Here is a 22,267-nt window from a genome sequence, read left to right on the forward strand (position 1 = left end):
ACTAGTACATAATTTGAGATTAATTCCTGGCTTTGTGATTGCATTCCATCGCCTACACTCTCTTATCAAAAAGTTTGCTTAATAAATGTAATTCGTTTTGAATTCTAGACGGATATTTTCTTCACACATCATGATTTTGTAGCCTCTACTTGTGAGAGGGAATAAAACGTTACTCACACTGGCATAATTTTCAGAGGACTGTTTTTACTGATACGCAGGAAGAAAAGTTGAAAGAAAAGTTTTGTGTAGCGCGACAGCTACGTTTGTGTTTAGCTACCTATATTTCATCAAACATATGAATTCATTGTAACGTAAGGAGTTCAATGAATTAGTTTATTGAATGAATATTAGTTTGTTGTAAATGTTGTCAATCGTTTTGTGTCATTAACTTACTGAACGTAACTAGAGTTCAAGGCCCAGCCAGTAACGCTAACGCTTGCTGCTGCGGTTGCGACAGGAGCAGATAGCTAGCTAGCTACCAGTCATGGCAGACTCGAGCAACAACCACCCGAAGACCCTCAATTTTAATGTGGGGGTACTTGGGCATGTCGACAGCGGGAAGACGTCGCTTGCCAGGGCGCTCAGCAGCACAGCGTCCACGGCTGCCTTTGACAAGAACCCCCAGTCCCGAGAGAGAGGCATCACACTGGATCTCGGCTTCTCCTCCTTCAACGTGGACCTCCCCGAGCAGCTGCGGGAGGACCCCGGGGGCCACGGCTACGACAACCTGCAGTTCACGCTGGTGGACTGTCCTGGACACGCGTCCCTCATTCGCACCATTATTGGGGGTGAGAGAAGTGAATGAGGAGAATATCATATTACTGCAGAGAGAAATCGATACCCTAACCATAGTAGCAAAACAGCAAATGTTCAGGTTTTGACACCTGCGTAACGGTGGAGATCCCATCACTCACACTAAATGACTGTACATGACATGTAGTGACATATTTCAACTGTCCAGTCAGCTGTCTGACAGCTCCTGGTACTCTAGCCATGAGTTTGACAGCCAGCTTCAATAATGGCAAATGGGAACATACTGGGACTGCAGAATAAAGAGTACACATACACCTGATACAAAAATACATTATTTCTTGACTCAACCATTTAATGCAGCCATTACATGGTTACACACTGGTTGACTGGCCCCTTCATTAGCATGTGGCTTGGCAAGGAAGAGAGAGAGGAGGAATGGGTAGAAGTTTCTAGGAAGACAAGAGAGACTTCCTTAACCTTACGCCCCAGCTAAACCCTGCTTAGTCATTCCCCCTGTCTTTCTTGCTACAATCTCCCTTTCTCTCTCTCTCCTCACTCCTGAGGAGTGTTTTTTGGCTTTATCCTCATTTTATTATTTTTGTTTTATTATTTCTAGGTAAGGAATTTACTATGTATGCTGTAAGTGGAGACTGCTTTGACAGGGCTGAGAGGTGAGGGTATGCATTGGTGGGAGAAGAAGATTGAAACTGAAGGAAAGCAGGATAAGGAGAGCACACACACAGTGGGAGTGTGGCCTGAGTCAGTGTATATGGCTGGTAGTTGGCTATATAAAGCCAGTGTTTCCCTGTGGATGGCACATGCTGTGGATTAGGGCGGAAGGAAGGTGTGAGGATCAGGGTATGTAACAAACTTCCTCTCCTGTCCCCAATGGGGAGAGCACAGGAAAGAAAGAAAGCCAAAGAGAGGCAGAGGAAAGAAAGACTGCCAAAGTGAAGGAAAGAAAAGAGGGAGAGGAAAGACAACCAAGTGAGCTTGGGCTCAAATTTCAGCCATCTAGCCTTTCTCCCTTCTCTACATCTTTACCCTTTGTACCCTCCCTCTTCTCTCCCTCTCTTCGTTATTATTCTTGGTTGTCTGTTGCTGTTTCTCCATTTGTTGCTCAACTTATGACTGGTCATTTGGGCCCTGTGTAGGTAAGCTGTAACCATGTAGTGCTGAGTGGTCACAATCATTTCACTGCAGTAGTTTTGGACTGGGGTGTTTATTATAGACAAGCCATATAGCATACATAAAAGTCTAATAGTGAGTGTGTGTGTTTCAGGGGCTCAAATCATAGACTTGATGATGCTGGTGGTAGACGTGGTGAAGGGGATCCAGACCCAGACAGCAGAGTGTCTGCTGATAGGAGAGCTGACCTGCCCCCGCATGGTGGTCATTCTCAACAAGACTGACCTGCTGCCGCCCAACAAGAGACAGACCGCCATCGACAAGATGACCAAGAGACTGCACAAGACACTGGAGAACACCAGGTAACACACACACCAGGCCCCCAGTGTCCTTTCTGGAGCGTGAAGTCACCAGTTCTGCTGGTCGGCTACTATTTAGCAACGGTGCCAAAGCTCTGGGCCTGTATCCACAATGCATTTCAGAGGAAAACATTTGTCCTAAGTGCTGAGAATAGAGACATTTTACTCCTACTCTTATGGGTAAAAATGAAAGCTATGCAGGAAGGGCTTTAGTCATAAGAGATACCAAGTCGACAGATTATTTAGGACGCCTCAAGCTGTCCTAACCGCTTAATAGTTACCAGCAGGTGTCTTGATAATAGAAAAATGCAGCGAGTCAGTGGTTCCTGCACCACATGCAACTGCTTTGGAGTTGTTGAAAAAATGTTTTGATATTTCTATATGATAAATCTATAAATAATGTAGACCTTCATGCTCTTGTCTTTGACAATGATTTCACATGAGGCCTATTACACATGATATGCCTAAATACGTAGAACCACTAGGCTAATAAATATGTCTAATTGGGCATGTCTATAAGTTGGGAAATTGAAGGAATCTAGGGCTTATGTTAACTTTGATTGTTTGATGAAAATGATAGACCTTTCAAACATTGTATGCAACATTATCAGCAAGTGACATTGATGCCTACTGTGCCAAATCGATGTAGATATGTTAAACAGGAGTGACGAGTGTGTTGGTATAATGGTATTGTCAAAATTCTGCTTTTAACAACCATCAGATTTGGTTAAAAAAAGTTTATGCATGCCAACATATTAAGCAATCATTAAGAGTAGGCAAAGTGATCGTGTCAGTCGGAAATGATATGAAACGTTTTACCATTGAAATATTTGAACATTCACATTCATTGTGGTTGTCTGAATAAACATGTGCTATAGAGTTCACAGCTGGCGACGCCTCATCAGGATTGGTTATTCCCCAATTTGCAACATGTCAATGAGCTTCATCACTATCTTTCCTTTGTGGTACCTCAACTGTTGTGATTACCAGCTGAGATAAACTTTTATGGGGTTGATTTTGTCTGGGCACTGTCTTAACATCATCCTAAAACCTGCTGAGTTGGGATTGTTTTGGTCTTTGAACAGGTTTTAACATGATTCTAAGAATGTTTCTGGGATGCTTTGTGGATATGGGCCCAGGTCTGACCTAGAAAGCCTGTAAATTACGATCGCCAGTATTGCCAAACACATTTGGTTTAGACGACTGTTTTGTGCTCTAAAATGTGTTTATTATGATCAAGTTCGATCCCCACTGTGAATTATTTAAAAGTTTGCAACAAATCAAGATATTGAATTAAGTAGTGATACATTCTGACTACTACATTTGTCGTCACACAGGATCAGGTGCTGACACAGACCAATCATGGCCGGCAGGCTATTAGGAGGCTCCATAGACATTAAGGCAGGATGAAAACGACAACATCGACCATGATCCTTTGCTACTTATTGCCACTTTCACTATGATCCTTAGCTATTTTTTGGGGTGCCATTCAGCCTCATTCAGCAATAATGGCATGCTTCAAATTCAAATACTACCAGCTTTATGCGCCATTGCGAGTTTTGCATAGGAATAAATGGATGACATCAATGCTATCACTGTCTTCTGGTTTTAATGTCTATGACACACACACAATAATTCTAACTCTCGTTTCATCCCCTGTTGGATAGATTTAAAGACTGTCCTGTGATTGCCTTGTCAGCAAAGCCTGGTGGTCCTGAGGCCCCTGAAACAGACGAGCCCCATGGAGTGCCTGAGTTAATAGAGGTAAAGACCCTGGACACACTGGTGCCCCAGGAAGTGCCTGCGCTATTAGCAGTTTGGCTTAATATTCTAACTGATATGTAGAAGGCTTCAATGATACATACAGTATGATTCAGTAAAAGGTCACTCTTACAGAACAAAGAGGTATGACAGACACTGTCAGGTCAGGGGTTCTGCCCTATAATTAAATCACAAGAGACACTGTCAGGAAGTGTTGATGAAACCACAGGATACACACTCAACACTACTATATGGCTCTCTGTGTGTGACTCTGAATCACACTCATGCCTACAAGGACGTTACAATGTTATGAGAGCAGTTTTGACTGTGGTGTGTGTGTGTGTGTGTTGTCCTAGTTGTTGAAGAGCCAGACGTACCTCCCTCACAGAGATCCGGGGGGAGCTCTGCTGATGGCTGTGGACCACTGCTTCTCCATCCGTGGTCAGGGCACAGTCATGACTGGAACCATCCTACAGGGGGCGCTGGGTGTCAACGACACTGTGGAGATCCCTGCGCTCAAGGTATGGTCACTTTCCACAGAACACTGATGTACATGACCACTAAAAGAAGTCTTGATCAGTGGTTCTCAACCTCAATCCCCCATGTCTATAGACCAGAAACTGTTCTTTGTGACATTGCAGAACATTAGAGTGCATTAGCCAATTTAATTTGTTATAATTTTAGTTGATGTGATCCTATAAAGAGACTATAGCATGATGGTAGTCCCTGCTTTCAGAAAGGTTGAGAATCATTGATGTAGTAGAAGAGCCCTGATTCAGATGACCTGAATGGCTGGAGTAGAAGATAAAAGCAACAGAGATTTTTGGGAAGTTCAGAAGTTGACTGTAAGAGGAGAGAGGGAGGGATGGGGGTGGGGGTGGAGGATGTGTCTGTGTTTTTGGGGAGACTGGGGAGGAGGGGTGGGGTATTGGCAGTACAGGAGCTGGCTAATTTAGACCAGATGCAGTCACTCACACTTGTAGGCCAGCCCAGTTTATTTTCTTGAACCTACTGTCAACTGGTGTCATCATAACATCCTCCACTGGGTGGCGGCAGAACCCTGGATAAACCAGCAGGTAGTCTCAGCATTCAGTGTCAGAGAAAAATTGTGGTTAGGCCACACCGACCATACTCACCCACTCACAACATAAAAACAACACTCAAAGATTATTCTGTTATACACTGAACAAAAAATATAAGCAACATGTAAAGTGTTAGTCCCATGTGTCATGAGCTGAAATAAAAGATCCCAGAAATATTCCATACGCACAGAAGGCTTATTTCTCTCATTCACTGATAGTGAGAATTTCTCCTTTGCCAAAATAGGTGTGGCATATCAAGAAGCTGATTAAACAGCATGATAATTACACAGGTGCACCTTGTGTTGGGACAATAAAAGGACACTGTAAAATGTGCAGTCTTGTCACACAACACAATGCAACAGATGTCTCAAGTTTTCAGGGAGCATGCAATTGGCATGCTGACTGCAGGAATGGCCACCAGAGCTGTTGGCAGAAAATGTAATGTTAATTTCTCTACCATAAGCCTACCATGTGTAACCACGCCAGCCCAGGACCTCCACATCCGGCTTCTTCACCTGTGGGAAGATCTGAGATCAGCCACCCGGACAGATGGTGAAACTGTGGGTTTGCACAACCAAATCATTTCTACACAAACTGTCAGAATCCATCTCAGGGAAGCTCCACTGTACTGGGAAGATGGCAGCGTGTGGGCGAGCAGTTTGCTGATGTCAGCTTTGTGAACTGAGAGCCCCATGGTGGGGGTATGGGCAACGAACTCAATTGCATTTTATCGATGGCCATTTGAATGCACAGAGATACCGTGACGAGATCCTGAGGCCCATTGTCATGACATTCATCCGCCGCCATCACCTCATGTTTCAGCATGATAATGCACGGCCCCATGTTGCAAGGATCAGTACACAATTCCTGGAAGCTGAAAATGTTCCAGTTCTTCCATGGCCTGTATACTCACCAGACATGTCACTCATTGAGCATGTTTGGGATGCTCTGGATCAACGTGTATGTGTCCCAGTTCCCGCCAATATCCATCAACTTTGCACAGCCATTGAAGACTATATGCTAAGGAGATGTCACACTGTGAGGCAAATGGTCGTGACACCAAATACTGACTGGTTTTCTGATCCACGCCCCTACCTTTTTTAGGTAGCTGTGATGAACAGATGCATATCTGTATTCCCAGTCATGTGAAATCCATAGATTAGGGCCTAATGAATTTATTTCAATTAACTGAATTCCTTATATGAACTGTAACTCAGTAAAATCATTGAAATGGTTGCATTTTATATTTTTGTTCAGTGTAATACTGAACATGTTCATACTTCATAATCTGTCAATTGTATACCTAACCTTCACAAACAATCAATAGAGCTGATGAGTTAGAGTTTGATAGTCTCTCTGTTTTTGTCTTTTAACCCCTAGGTGACCAAGAAAGTGAAGTCAGTTCAGATGTTCCGGCGGCCGGTGGCCGGGGCCATGCAGGGTGACCGGGTGGGCGTGTGTGTGACCCAGTTTGACCCTAAACTGCTAGAACGGGGGGTGGTGTGTACCCCTGGTTCCCTACACACCCTCCACGCAGCCCTCATCTCTGTCAGAAAGATTGGCTACTTCAAGGGTTCCCTGGCCACCCGCGCCAAGTTCCACATCACCGTGGGACATGAGACTGTCATGGCCAGGGTCACCTTCTTCGGTCTGCCCCCTGGAGAGACCCACCAGACCTCCACCACGGAACCCCAGCTACCCACCTCAGACCCCCACGCCTCTGAGCCAGACGTTAGACCCCTGGACACACCCTTCTCTTTTGACCGGGAGTACTTCCACCAGGATGAGTATGTGATTGGCCAACGGGAGGCCGGCGGGGCGGGACAAGACCCGGAGCAGTGGGCGCTGCTGGAGTTTGAGCGTCCGGTTACATGTCCCACTCTCTGCCTGGTGATTGGCTCCAAGCTGGACACAGACATTCACGCCAACGCGTGCCGACTGGCGTTCCAGGGGCGTCTGCTGGAGGGTTTTGAGGAGAAGAGCTACTCTGAGACTACACTACCCAGACTACGTATCTACAAGACCAAACACAAGGAGGGACAGGTGGAGAGGGTGAGTGGACCCCCTGCCACACACAGACACATCTTCCACCTCCTCACTCCCCTACTAGTCTACACACACACACACACACACACACACACACACACACACACACACACACACACACACACACACACACACACACCCCTCCCATCAGTCTTCGTGCTTGGCTCTCTGTCCTTGGTCCTCTGCCCCCCTCCCCCTCCCTGTCTTCTGGTCCTTGTTCCTCTGCTCCCTTCCCCCTCCCCTTCCTGTCTTCTGGTCCTTGTTCCTCTGCCCCCCATCCCCCATCCCCCTCCCTGTCTTCTGGTCCTTGTTCCTCTGCTCCCCCCCCCTCTCCTTCCTGTCTTCTGGTCCTTGTTCCTCTGCCCCTCTCCCCCTCTCCTTCCTGTCTTCTGGTCCTTGTTCCTCTGCCCCCCTCCCCCTCTCTTTCCTGTCTTCTGGTCCTTGTTCCTCTGCCCCCCTCCCCCTCTCCTTCCTGTCTTCTGGTCCTTGTTCCTCTGCCCCCCTCCCCCTCTCTTTCCTGTCTTTTGGTCCTTGTTCCTCTGCCCCCCCATCCCCCTCCCTGTCTTCTGGTCATTGTTCCTCTGCTCCCCCCCCCTCTCCTTCCTGTCTTCATGTCCTTGTTCCTCTGCCCCCCTCCCCCTCTCCTTCCTGTTGTTCTGGTCCTTGTTCCTCGGCCCCCCTCCCCCTCTCTTTCCTGTCTTCTGGTCCTTGTTCCTCTGCCCCCCTCCCCCTCTATTTCCTGTCTTTTGGTCCTTGTTCCTCTGCCCCCTTCCCCCTCTCCTTCCTGTCTTTTGGTCCTTGTTCCTCTGCCCCCCTCCCCCTCTCCTTCCTGTCTTCTGGTCCTTGTTTGGATGTTTCTCATTGCTGGTGGCACTGGAGAGATTTTCAGGGACTGAGCTCGCACACACACACACACACACACACACAGAGTCCCGGCGATGCGGCGTGGAGAAGAATGCAGGGCCTTCGCGTGTGCTGGGCTGTGACACAGGCGTGTGTCCCCCTGACGCCAGCGGCAACAGCCAGACAGCCAGACTGGTGCTGTTTGGACCTGAGTGGCACAGGAATATATCCACCATGGCTCTCTGCATTCCCCCAGGCCCTCTCTCTGGCCCCTGCTCTCTCATGCTCATCTCTCTTTCTCTCTCTCTTTGAGTCCTCAATCCATTATGCTTCTCGATCTCTCACCTTTACCGTCTTTCTCCCTGGTTCAATCTCGCTATTGTAATATCTTCAATTACTTATTTTGTCATTTAATTCAACACATCTTCTCTGACTCTTCTGTTGTTCCTCAGTTTATCTTCCCCTTTTGACTCATAAGAGTCTTATCTGCCTCGTTGCTCCTGCCTGTCTGTCTGTTTCAGTGTTGTCTGCAGCCAGCAGCGTGTCTGTGTGTACACAGTACGCACCCTCTCTCAGGATCACTCACAGGTCAGAGGTCAAGTGTGTGGACAAGTTTTATTGCTGTTAGGCTGTTACACATAGGTCGTTGACCCTGAGGTTGATCCTCTCCCTGTGAGGTCAGACTCAGGTCTTGTGACGTGGGTTCCCCTCCCAGAATGAGGATGTCCTATTTGTTTTTTGTTTTTCTAACAGGACATATATCTGAGTTTGAGATATGACTTTGTCATCCCTTAGTTACTGGGTTATTTTATTAGGATCCTCGTTATCAGTTCCAAATGCAGCAGTTACTCTTCCTGGGGTCCACATAGAACATGACCTAATACAGAACAAAAATAGACAGGAACAGCTCAAGGACAGAACATACATTTAAAATACAAGTATAATTTTAACCAACTGTAGCTTATCAGCGGTGACGCATCAGTCAGAACCGAACGTCAGAGTGAGCGAGTGATGGAAGTGACAAAGGGGGAGAAGTAGCGAGGGAAAGAGCGGTGCCCTCCCTTTATCGGATCAGTGACGGGTGAGAGAGTCTCTGATGGACAGATACAAAACAGAAGAAAAAATGCGAAGAGGAATGAAAGGACAGACAGACGGCAGTCCTATGGGAATGTGGCTCATAGCAGCGTTGGGTTGGGACAGGGGACAAAACAGTGTCATGCTGGGGTCAGCCACCCCCCCCCACCACTCAATATGGCGACAGAGTGGCAGCATGGCAACACAGGAGATCATGCAGCAGTGTGTGTTAGATCAGAGAGAGGAACATGAAAAACAAACACACACTGACCTCTCTTATACTGTCTGCCTCAAATCATTAAGGGATATGCTGGAACGTTAGTTAATAATGCTATTTGTATGATATTTGCTTGTATTTGTTACAGGAAGCTGCTCATTTAATGATAATGTTATTTAGGCGTATTGCATTACAATAATTCTATTTTGTTTTATCTGTCATTGGTGCCTCTCTCAAGTCTCCTCCTTCTTCTGGTCAGGTGACAGACGACTACACTGTGATTGGCCGAAATCTCTTCAAGAAGGAGACCAACCTGCAGTTGTTTGTGGGGTTAAAGGTCACGCTGTCGACCGGCGAGGCGGGGATCATCGAGGGCGGCTTCGGACAGAGCGGGAAGTTTAAGATCCGGGTGCCAGGTACGTAGGGATGGGCCTGTATGAATGTGTTAATGATAAAACAGACCTCGCTGCTGATCGGTTTAAAGCAGCGTATGATCACATCTGACCAACAGATATCAGCCATTTTATATGAATTTCCTGCCGTTTGTACATGTTGAAACGCCACCACCCTTCGTTGACACTCAGCAGTACTGCACACGGCCGCCGTTCATTATGCTGTGTCTTTCCTTCTTCTACTTCCCGTGGTTGTCCGTGGTCCGTTCGTTGTCAGGATCAGGATGTGGTGTGCTGGGAATCCCTCTCCAGGATCCTCTGGGGGTAGCTCTGGTTCCGGGGGAAGTCTGCACCCTGTTTATTTTACCTTCTGTCGCTCCACTCACCTCCGACCCACAGATAGGCTCCACACTGGGCCCGGCGGGAAGAGAACACTAAAACATTTAGAAAGAGAACCGTACCTTAACTCACTCACACTGGCGTACACACTCACAAACATGCTCTTATATATACACTGACATACTTGGCTAGTCACTTAAGACATTCAGCATGCTCATTGCTCATTCACTCTCATAGTTTGCCCTCTGCTGTGTGTTCTTCTGACCTCTGACCTCTCGCTACTCTGGGTGTGCTTGTGTGTGCTCCCTTTCGCTCATTGTTTTTTGCCCCTTCAGGGCATATGATTCAAAATGGAGAAAGTGAGGGAGAGAAAGGAAAAGAGGGCTAGTTAGATTTGAGTGAGTCTTTGAATGCCCCCCTCACAACCCCCCTCCTTCACACACACTACTGTCCAATTCCCTCCCGCAACCCGCCCTGACCCCAAACTCATCCCCTACAAGCCCCTTAGGGCCAGCAGCCTGGCACTAGACAGCTATTCTAGAGGAGGAGAGAGAGATGGACAGATTGAGGGAAAGGAGCAGAGGAGGGGGATAGCTGTCATTTAGACTTTGAAGTATAGGTCTTTCTCGGCTCCAAAAGGTTGGACCCGAGGACAATCGGACCCGATTTAAAAAATAATAATAATAATTATAAAAAAATATTTTAAAAAATGGGGACCTGAACGGACCCGAGAACATCAGGTCTGATGACAAACAGACCTAGACCCGGCCTGTACCCGATTGGATCGAGTGATGATAAAAATATGTTTATCAACCAAGTTGATCTTCTGGTTAACAAATAGGTCTTCATATGTTGGCTATAGGCTATGGGTCCACTCGGGTCTATCAGCTGTAGTTGCATAGACCCAATGACAATCAAACAGGACCCGACCTGGACACGAGGGAAAAGTTAGATTTATGAATCCAGACCCTCTCGGGTATTCAGGTTACATTTTACGTTTGAGTCATTTAGCAGACGGTCTTATTCAGAGCGACTTACGTGAGTTCATACATACATCGGACCTCTACTTTGTCTATGTGATATGTCAGCCTGTAATTAAAAGGATAAAATACATTTTCATTATGTTGTTTAATGCAAAAAAACTACTTGTTATACGTTTGTGGTGACAGCTTTAGGAGGATAATTGAGTATTTTTTGTAATTATGCTGAATAAGGGGTGTGTGTGTGTGCTGACCACATTTACAACAAAAAATAAAGTTCAAGCATTGATGAACTGGATTTTATTTGAAATGACATCACACTGATTCATTTGTGTGAGAGGTGTGAACTAAGGCTAAGTGAGTTCTGTAGATCAGAGATTCATTCTGCCTGGCCTGTAACCATAACAACCCTCTCACTGGCATAACCATAACAACCTCCTCTGTGGCACCATGTGATGTGGGTAGATGAGGTCAGCCAGTGCAAAGGTTTGCTCAGGGAACATTTCTCACCTTTACGTGAGTGGAACAACAAGCAAACAAACATGTCAAACGCGCCCACACACACAGGAAGAGATGCCCCAGAGGAATCCACAGCACGCGCCCAGTCGCCTGAGGACTGTCAGACACCACAATAAATGTCAGCCAGAACAGAACCGCCACACAGAACCCTGACAGAGAGACAGAGTCAAGGTTCTTTCACGACCTTGAGCGTGAAACGGGAACCGTGAGACAAGACCACAACTGCTTAATAAGTTAAGCAGACAATGACTGGTGGGACAAGGTTGCATGTGTGATTGGATGCCCAATCTGGACCGTAAATGTCAGATGAAACATGACCATGGAATAGGACCGTGAGGCAGGACTGTGATCTTTGTCTCACTCTATCAGCAGCAGGATCAGGAGGCTGAGGTTGGCGATCCAGTTCAGGTTCAGCAGACCATAGTGGCTCCAGCATTGTCACTCTTTAAGTAGAGCAGAGAGAGGATCACTATCTATCTGTTCTGTCTCTCATCTCCTATCTCTGTCATCGTCAGTGTAAAGAGCAGATGTACTGTTGACCCTGAGTCACCACTATAGAGCAGTAAGAATGGGACTAGTGGTGTGGAGGTTTTTAAAAGTGACTTGTGTGGTGTAGCGGTCTAAGCTGCTGCCTCCAGATCACATACACAGAGTATACCAAATATTAGGAACACCTTCCTACACTGAACAAAAATATAAACGCAACATGTAAAGTGTTGGTCCCATGTGTCATGAGCTGAAATGAAATATTCTGTACGCACATAAAGCTTATTTATGTCATTTTTGTGCACAAATTTGTTTACATCCCTGTTGGTGAGAATTTCTCCTTTTCCAAGATATGCCACACCTGTCAAGTGGCTGGATTATCAAGAAACTGATTAAAAGGCATAATCATTACACAGGTGCACCTTGTGCTGGGGACCATAAGGCCACCCTAAAATGTGCACTCCTATCACACAACACAATGACACAGATGTTTATTTTTTTTTATATATTTGTATTTCACCTTTTATTTTACCAGGTAGTCCAGTTGAGAAAAAGTTCTCATTTACAACTGCGACCTGGCCAAGATAAAGCAAAGCAGTGCGACAAAAACAACAACACAGAGTTACACATAGGATAAACAAATGTACAGTTAAAAACACAATAAAAAAATCTGTGTACAGCGTGTGCAAATATAGTAAGGTTAGGGAGGTAAAGGCAATAAATAGGCCATAGTGGCAAAATAATTACAATTTAGCATTAACACTGGAGTGATGGACATGCAGATGATGATGTGCAAGTAGAGATACTGGGGTGCAAAAAATAAATAACAATATGGGGATGAGGTAGTTGGGTGTAATATTTACAGATGGGCTGTGTACAGCTGTCAGAGCAGCTTACTGATCACTGTACCTGTGATCAGTAAGCTGCTCTGACAGCTGATGCTTAAAGTTAGTGAGGGAGATATAAGTCTCCAGCTTCAGTAATTTTTGCATTTCGTTCCAGTCATTGGCAGCAGAGAACTGGAAGGAAAGGCAGCCAAAGGAGGTGTTGGTTTTGAGGATGACCAGTGAAATATACCTGCTGGAGCACGTGCTACGGGTGGGTGTTTCTATGGAGACCAGTGAGCTGAGATAAGGCCGAGCTTTACCTAGCAAAGACTGATAGATGACCTGGAGCCAGTGGGTTTGGCGCCGAATATGTAGCGAGGGCCAGCCAACGAGAGCATACAAGTCGCAGTGGTGGGTAGTTTATGGGGCTTTGGTGACAAAACGGATGGCAGAGTATTGAAGGCTATTTTGTAAATTACATCGCTGAAGTCAAGGATCATTAGGATAGTCAGTTTTACGAGGGTATGTTTGGCAGCATGAGTGAAGGAGGCTTTGTGGCGTAATAGGAAGCCAATTCTAGATTTAATTTTGGATTGGAGATGTTTGATGTGAGTCTGGAAGGAGAGTTTACAGTCTAACCAGACACCTAGGTATTTGTAGTTGTCCACATATTCTAAGTCAGAACCGTCCAGAGTAGTGATGCTAGGCGGGTGGGCGGGTGTGGGCAGCATTCGGTTGAAGAGCATGCATTTAGATTTACTAGAATTTAAGAGCAGTTGGAGGCCACGGAAAGAGTTTTGTATGGCATTGAGGCTCGTTTGGGGGTTTGTTAACACAGTGTCCAAGGAAGTGCCAAATGTATACAGAATGGTGTCGTCTGCGTAGAGGTGGATCAGAGAATCACCAGCAGCAAGAGCGATATCATTGATATATACAGAGAAAAGAGTAGGCCCGATGTCCGGACAACAGGCCCTTCGATTTGACACACTAAACTCTATCTGAGAAGTAGTTGGTGAACCAGTTGAGGCAGTCATTTGAGAAACCAAGGCTATTGAGCCTGCCGATAAGAATGTGGTGATTGACAGAGTCAAAAGCCTTAGCCAGGTCGACGAAAACGGCTGCACAGTACTGTCTTTTATCTATTGCGGTTATGAAAGGTTATTAGGACCTTGAGAGTGGCTCAGGTGCACCCATGACCAGCTCGGAAACCAGATTGCATAGTGGAGAAGGTACGGTGGGATTCTAAATGGTCGGTATTCTGTTTGTTCACTTGGCTTTCGAAGACTTTAGAAAGGCAGGGTAGGATAGATATAGGTATGTAACAGTTTGGGTCTAGAGTGTCTCCCCCTTTGAAGAGAAGGATGACCGCGGCAGCTTTCCAATCTTTGGGGATCTCAGACGATACGAAAGAGAGGTTGAACAGGCTAGTAATAGGGGTTGCAACAATTTTGGCGGATAATTTTAGAAGAGAGGGTCCAGATTGTCTAGCCCAGCTGATTTGTAGGGATCCAGATTTTGCAGCTCTTTCAGAACATCAGGTATCTGGATTTGGGTGAAGGAGAAGGGGAGGTGGCTTTGGTAAGTTGCTGCGGGGGGTGCAGAGCTGTTGGCCGGGGTAGGGGAGAAATGCTTCTTGAAATTCTCGATTATCGTAGATTTATCGGTGGTGACAGTATTTCCTAGCCTGTGGGCAGCTGAGAGGATGTGGTCTTATTCTAAATGGACTTTACGGTGTCCCAAAACTTTTGGGAATTAGTGCTACAGGATGCAAATTTCTGTTTAGGAAAGCTAAGGCTAGCTTTTTCAAACTGACTGTGTATATTGGTTCCTGACTTCCCTGAAAAGTTGCATATCGCGGGGGCTATTCGATGCTAATGCAGTACGCCACAGGATGTTTTTGTGCTCGTCAAGGGCAGTCAAGTCTGGAGTGAATCAAGGGCTATATCTGTTCTTAGTTCTACATTTTTTGAATGGGGCATGCTTATTTAAGATGGTGAGGAAAGCACTTTAAAAGAACAACCAGGCATTCTCTACTGACAGGATGAGGTCAATATCCTTCCAGGATACCCGGGCCAGGTCGATTAGAAAGGCCTGCTCTCTGAAGCGTTTTAAGGAGCTTTTGACAGTGATGAGGGGTGGTCTTGACGGACGCAGGCAATGAGGCAGTGATCGCTGAGATCCTGGTTGAAGACAGCAGAGGTGCATTTAGAGAGCAAGTTAGTCAGGATGATATCTAAGAGGGTGCCCATGGTTACTGATTTAGGGTTGTACCTGGTAGGTTCCTTAATGATTGTGTTAGATTGAGGGCATCTAGCTTAGATTGTAGGACGGCCGGGGTGCTAAACATATCCCAGTTTAGGTCACCTAACAGTACGAACTCTGAAGATGGATGGGGAGCAATCAATTCACATATGGTGTCCAGGGCACAGCTGGGGGCCGAGGGGGGAGGGGGGAGAAATATAACAAGCGGCAACAGTGAGACATATTTCTGGAAAGGTGGATTTTTAAAAGTAGATGCTCGAATTGTTTGGCACAGAACTGGATGGTATGACAGAACTCTGCAGGCTATCTCTGCAGTAGATTGCAACTGCGCCCCCTTTGGCAGTTCTATCTTGACGGAAAATATTGTAGTTGGGGATGGAAATTTCAGAATTTTTGGTGGCCTTCCTATGCCAGGTTTCAGACACGGCTAGGACATCAGGGTTGGCGGAGTGTGCTTAAGCAGTGAATAAAATGTATATGCATAGTCACTTTTACTATACATTCAGGTACATACTACCTACATACTACCTCATTCCAGGGTTTTTCTTTATTTTTACTATTTTCTACATTGTAGACTAATATTGAAGACATCTCAACTATGAAATAACACATGTAGTAACACATGTAGTAACCAAACAAGTGTTAAACAAAACAACATATTTCAGATTTTTCAAAGTAGCCACCCTTTGCCTTGATGACAGCTTTGCCCACTCTTGGCATTTTCACAACCAGCTTCATGAGGTAGTCACCTGTAATGCATTTAAATTTAACGGGTGTGCCTTCTTAAAAGTCCATTTGTGGAATTTCTTTCCTTAATGCGTTTGAGACAATCAGTTGTGGTGTGACAAGGTTGGGGAATATACAGAAGATATCCCTATTTGGTAAAAGACCAAGTCCATATTATGGAAAGAACAGCTCAAATAAGCAAAGAGAAACGACAGACCATCATTACTTTAAGACATGAAGGTCAGTCAATATGGAAAATTTCAAGAACTTTGAAAGTTTCTTCAAGTGCAGTCGCAAAACCATTAAGCGCTATGATGAAACTCGCTTTCATGAGAACCGCCACAGGAAAGGAAGACCCAGAGTTACCTCTGCTGCAGAGGATAAGTTCATTAGTTACCAGCCTCAGAAATTGCAGCCCAAATAAATGCTTCAGAGTTCAAGTAACAGACACATCTCAACATCAACTGTTCAGAGGAGACTGTGTGAATCAGGCATTCTTGTTCAAACTGCTGCAAAGAAACCACTACTAAAGGACACCAATAAGAAGAAGAGACTTGCTTGGCCAAGAAACGCAAGCAATGGACATTAGACCGGTCCTTTGGTCTGATGAGTCCAACTTTGTGATTTTTGGTTCTAACCGGCATGTCTTTATGAGACGCAGAGTAGGTGAACGGATGATCTCTGCATGTGTGGTTCCCACCGTGAGGCATGGAGGAGGAGGTATGATGGTGTGGGGGTGCTTTGCTGGTGACGCTGTCTGTGATTTTATTTAGAATTCAAGGCACACTTAACCAGCATGGCTACCACAGAATTCTGCAGTGATACGCCATCCCATCTGGTTTGCGGCTAGTGGAACTATCATTTGTTTTTCAACAGGACAATGACCCAACACACCTCCAGGCTGTGTGAGGGCTATTTGACCAAGAAGGAGAGTGATGGAGTGCTGCATCAAATGACCTGACCTCAACCCAATTGATATGGTTTGGGATAAATTGGACCGTAGAGTGGAAAAGCAATCAATAATTGCTCAGCATATGTGGGAACTCCTTCGAGACTGTTGGAAAAGCATTCCAGGTGAAGCTGGTTGAGAGAATTCCAAGTGTGTGTAAAGATGTCATCAAGGCAAAGGGTGGCTAATTTGAAGAATCTAAAATCAAACATATATTATGATTTGTTTAACATGTTTTTGGTTACTACATGATTCCATATGTGTTATTTCATAGTTTTGATGTCTTCACTATTATTCTACAATGCAGAAAATAGTAAAAATAAATAAAAACCCTGGAATGAGTAGACGTCCAAACTTTTGACTGGTACTGTATACATATTTAATTCCTCTGTCCTATCCAATAAACAAACGATATGTGAAGACTTTTTTTAAAGGGGGGAAATATGACTTGTATAAACTAACAGCAATTCTAATGCTAATATGAATGATCTCTTTCTTTATCTCTCCCTCTCTTCCCTATTCCTTCTTTCTTCTCTTCAGAGGGTCTCAGTCTAGAGACTAAGCAGCTCCTCTCCTCCTCTGCCAAGAAGAGAGTTAAGGGTGGGGCTAAGAGGGAACCAGCCAAAGAGGATGATGCCAAGACAGACTCTCAGCCAATCTGCATCAACCTCCGATTCAAGAGATACGTCTTTGACCCCCACAAGAAGATGGTTCAGATCTAACTTCTGCAGCAGCTATAGGATGAGACCTGTGATGTAGTGTAAAAAAAAGAAATGGTGCGTAAAAGCTGATCTCTGTTCATGGGGAAAGTATTGCTCACTATATTTTCAATGCATTTTTCTGCGATCATCGCAGCGGTCTAAGGCACTGCATCTCAGTGCAAGAAGCGTCACTACAGTCCCTGGTTCGATTACAGGCTGTATCACATTCGGACGTGATTGGGAGTCCCATAGGGCAGCTCACAATTGGCCCAGTGTCGTCAGAATTTGGCCAGGGTAGGTTGTCATTGTAAATAAGAATTTGTTCTTAACTGACTTGCCTAGTTAAATAAAGGTTCAATTTAAAAAAATAAATACAAATGTAAACAAAAAAGGTGCGTAATCGTCGTTTGTGTGCGTTTACCCTCCGCTATACCACTGGATAAGGCCATGTTTCAGTGATGATGGATAAAGGAGAGAGAGTAAAGCAGCCTGGCCTCTGTATCTGGGGAACAGATGCTTCCATCTTCTCTTCCACATAGACTGAGGACCTAAAGATCTCACCTGAATTCCCATCATTGTGGTCTGCTGAGAAGCCTGAGTGAAAAGCAGGAAATATATATGTGCTTCTTTGTTTCAACCACATTTTCCCAGTGACAGTAGTGACAGCCTAGGTTTTTTGTCTCATGTTACTCCCCAGTTATCGCAGACGCCACCCCCTCGTTGTTTTGTTGGCTGACCTGATAGTTGCTCATGTATGATGTGACAAATGTCATGTAGTTTACAATGGTTCAGTCAGTAAAGCAGGTCTTAATAGTTAGCTCTCTTTAACTTCATACAGTAAGCATAATATAATTCACATCTTTTCCTATTCTACGGCGTCATGTCTCTCCTCTTTTCTATTAGCCCACGTGCAGAATCTCACCTATCTTATAGCCTGTAAGCACAATAATGCCCCTTCACACTTGCTGTTTTACCTACAGTTGAAGTCGGAAGTTTACATACACCTTAGCCAAATACATTTAAATTCAGTTTTTCACAATTCCTGACATTTAATCCTAGTAAAAATTCCCTGTATTAGGTCAGGTAGGATCACCACTTTATTTTAAGAATGTGAAATGTCAGAATAATAGTAGAGAGAATTATTTATTTCAGCTTTTATTTCTTTCCTCACATTCCCAGTGGGTCAGAAGTTTACATACACTCAATTAGTATTTGGTAGCATTGCCTTTAAATTGTTTAACTTGGGTCACACATTTGGGGAAGACTTCCACAAGTTTCCCACAATAAGTTGGGTGAATTTTGGCCCATTCCTCCTGACAGAGCTGCTGTAACTGAGTCAGGTTTGTAGGCCTCCTTGTTCGAACATGCTTTTTCAGTTCTGCCCACATATTTTGTATAGGATTGATGTCAGGGCTTTGTGATGCCTACTCTAATACCTTGACTTTGTTGTCCTTCAGCCATTTTGCCACAACTTTGGAAGTATGCCTGGGGTCATTGTCCATTTGGAAGACCATTTGCGACCAAGCTTTAACTTCCTGACTGATGTCTTGAGATGTTGCTTCAATATATCCACATAATTTTCCTCCCTCATGGTGCTATCTTTTTTGTGAAGTGCATCAGTCCCTCCTGCAGCAAAGCAGCCCCACAACATGATGCTGCCACCCCCGTGCTTCACGGTTGGGATGGTGTTCTTCGGCTTGCAAGCTTCCCCCTTTTTCCTCCAAACATAACAATGGTCATTATGGCCAAACAGTTCTATTTTTGTTTCATCAGACCAGAGGACATTTCTCCAAAAAGTATGATCTTTGTCCCCATGTGCAGTTGCAAACTGTAGTCTTGCTTTTTTATGGCGTTTTTGGAGCAGTGGCTTCTTCCTTGCTGAGCGGCCATTCAGGTTATGTCGATATAGGACTCGTTTCACTGTGGATATTGATACTTTTGTACCTGTTTCCTCCAGCATCTTCACAGGGTCCTTTGCTGTTGTTCTGGGATTGATTTGCACTTTTCGCACCAAAGTACGTTCATCTCTAGGAGACAAAACGCGTCTCCTTCCTGAGCGGTATGACGGCTGCGTGGTCCCATGGTGTTTATACTTGCGTACTATTGTTGGTACAGATGAACGTGGTACCTTCAGGCACTTGGGAATTGCTCCCAAGGATGATCCAGATTTGTGGATATCTACAATTTTTTTCCTAAGGTCTTGGCTGATTTCTTTTGATTTTCCCATGATGTCAAGCGAAGAGGCACTGAGTTTGAATGTAGGCCTTGAAGTACATCCACAGGTACATCTCTAATTGACATCATTTATCAGAAGCTTCTAAAGCCATGACATAATTTTAGGACATTTTCCAAGCTGTTTAAAGGCACAGTCAACTTAGTGTATGTAAACTTCTGACCCACTGGAATTGTGATACAGTGAATTATAAGTGAAATAATCTGTCTGAAAACAATTGTTGGAAAAATTACTTGCGTTACAAAGCAGATGTCCTAACCGACTTGCCAAAACTATAGGTTGTTAACAAGAAATTTGTGGAGTGGTTGAACAACGAGTTTTAATGACTCCAACCTAAGTGTATGTCAACTTCCGACTTCAACTTTATGGCTCTTGCAATTTTCAACTTTCTCTCAACCAATGGGCATCTTGGGATGTATTTATGTCAAACGTACCCATGTTCTCTTACTTACTGTGTTACAGCAAAAGTTACAGACAACGCTCCACCTCCCCACCCCTACCAGCTGAGGCCCGTCATTGGAAATCCTTTCTCCCAGTGGGGGGGTTTCGATGCCATCTGCTCCGAATAGGGCTACGTGCTATCAAAGCATTTAGCTCCGGGAATCTTCCCTCTGAGACGAGGCCACTCCCCAAACTATTTGAATAAACTTTCATATTGCATTTTGTGTCTGTTGTTATTTCAGTTAAGCCTTAAACTCAATTGAATTGAATATCCTGACTGTCTCTTGCTCTTTCTTCCCATATCTATTTCCCCTTTTTTCTCTCTGCCTTAATAGGCATGACCACATTAGCTAGTGTTGCCACAGCAATCATCTGTTTTACAAACGTAACCCATCACCAACTCTCCGCTCTCCGCTCTGTTCTCTGATCTCACCCTCATGTTGGGGTGCTAGGTAACCTCTCTCTGGGTATGGACCCGTTAACTCCTTTCATGTGATTTCAAATTTCATTTTTCCCTTTTAATGACATTTACATTTCTGGATGGGTTGCAGCAGACCTGCATTTGTGCCTGATTGACAGTTGTAATGGGAGAAGTTACTCTTGAGTTTCGATTTAAATAATGATATAAACTCAGCAAAAAAAGAGATGTCTGTCTTTCAAAGATAATTTGTAAAAATCCAAACAACTTCACAGATCTTCATTGTAAAGGGTTTAAACACTGTTTCCAGAGCTTGTTCAATGAACCATAAACAATTAATGAACATCCACCTGTGGAACGGTCGTTAAGACACTAACAGCTTACAGACGGTAGGCAGTTAAGGTCACAGTTAGGAAAACTTAGGACATTAAAGAGGCCTTTCTACTGACTCTGAAAAACACCAAAAGAAAGATGCCCAGGGTCCCTGCTCATCTGCGTGAACGTGCCTTAGGCATGCTGCAAGGAGGCATGATGACTGCAGATGTGGCCAGGGCAATAAATTGCAATGTCTGTGCTGTGAGACGTCTAAGACAGCGCTACAGGGAGACAGGACGGACAGCTGATCGTCCTCGCAGTGACAGACCACATGTAACAACACCTGCACAGGATCGGTACATCCGAACATCACACCTGCGGGACAGGTACAGGATGGCAACAACAACTGCCCCAGTTACACCAGGAACGCTTGTTGTCATTGCAGGCAATCTCAACGCTGTGCGTTTCAGGGAAGACATTCTCCTCCCTCATGTGGTACCCTTCCTGCGGACTCATCCTGACATGACCCTCCAGCATGACAATGCCATCAGCCATACTGCTCGTTCAGTGCGTGATTTCCTGCAAGACAGAAATGTCAGTGTCCTGCCATGGCCAGCGAAATATTTTTATTAATGGAAAATAAAACACTAATATATTTTAATAAGTATTCAATCCCCTGAGTCAATACATGTTAGAATGGCAAAGAAGTCTGGCTGCACAACCGATTGGCAAACGTACTGTAAATTGAGAAATCATGTGACTAAAGTGAACAATAATAATAAGAATCTATATTATGAAACAAAGATATACATTATATAAAGAATGATAGTAAAAAGCTCTGGAGCACCTAAATGAACATTTCATCACTAAACCCACTGTAATTGACAATTATTTTCATGATTTTTTTCATTTGTAAGATTAGCAAATTTAGGCATGACATGCCAGCAACAAACGCTGACACTACAAATTCAAGTATAACTGATCAAATGATGAAAGACAATTGTAATTTTCAATTCTGTAAAGTAAATGTGGAAGAGGTGAAAGAATTATTGTTATCACCATGATAAGCCACCAAGGTCTGACAACTTGGATGGAAAATGACTGAGTATAATAGCGGACGACATTGCCACTCCTATTTGCCATAGCTTCAATTTAAGCCTACTAGAAAGTGTGTGCCCTTAGGCCTGGAGGGAAGTAAAAATAATTCCTCTACCAAACAATAGTAAAGCCCCCTTTACTGGCTCAAGTAGCTGACTAATCAGCCTGTTACCAACAACTTAGTAAACCTTTGGAGCAAAAAATATTTGACCAGATACAATGCTATTTTACAATAAACAAATTGACATCAGAATTTCAACATGCTTATAGGGAAGGACATTCATCAAGCACAGCACTTACACAAATGACTGATGATTG

General features: G+C 44.6%; 1 protein-coding gene across 2 annotated transcripts; it reads left to right on the forward strand.

Moving 5' to 3' along the window:
• Positions 1–17: 17 nt before the first annotated feature.
• On the forward strand, positions 18–20,337 carry eefsec (eukaryotic elongation factor, selenocysteine-tRNA-specific). 2 transcript variants are annotated; one of them, XR_011667339.1, is made up of 8 exons: positions 192–788; positions 2,036–2,243; positions 3,908–4,004; positions 4,358–4,522; positions 6,464–7,135; positions 9,523–9,679; positions 17,284–17,519; positions 20,140–20,337. XR_011667339.1 is itself a non-coding variant. In XM_071337265.1 (7 exons), the coding sequence occupies exons 1-7, from the start codon at positions 485–487 to the stop codon at positions 17,463–17,465; spliced, it is 1,785 nt and encodes a 594-aa protein (XP_071193366.1). In that variant the 5' UTR covers positions 18–484; the 3' UTR covers positions 17,466–17,835. The 2 variants fall into 2 exon arrangements, 1 of the variants encoding a protein (XP_071193366.1); XM_071337265.1 differs by lacking the exon at positions 20,140–20,337 and having other exon boundaries at positions 18–788; positions 17,284–17,835.
• The last annotated feature ends 1,930 nt before the right edge of the window (positions 20,338–22,267 follow it).

The sequence above is a fragment of the Salvelinus alpinus genome, chromosome 12 (assembly GCF_045679555.1).
Source record: "Salvelinus alpinus chromosome 12, SLU_Salpinus.1, whole genome shotgun sequence".
NCBI classification, from domain to species: Eukaryota; Metazoa; Chordata; class Actinopteri; order Salmoniformes; family Salmonidae; genus Salvelinus; species Salvelinus alpinus.

Coding starts and splice junctions, on each gene's coding strand:
- eefsec (XM_071337265.1), top strand. CDS start 485: ATGGCAGACTCGAGCAACAACCACCCGAAGACCCTCAATTTTAATGTG. Junction 789..2,035: donor CATTCGCACCATTATTGGGG/GTGAGAGAAGTG, acceptor TGTGTGTTTCAG/GGGCTCAAATCATAGACTTG. Junction 4,523..6,463: donor TGGAGATCCCTGCGCTCAAG/GTATGGTCACTT, acceptor TTTAACCCCTAG/GTGACCAAGAAAGTGAAGTC.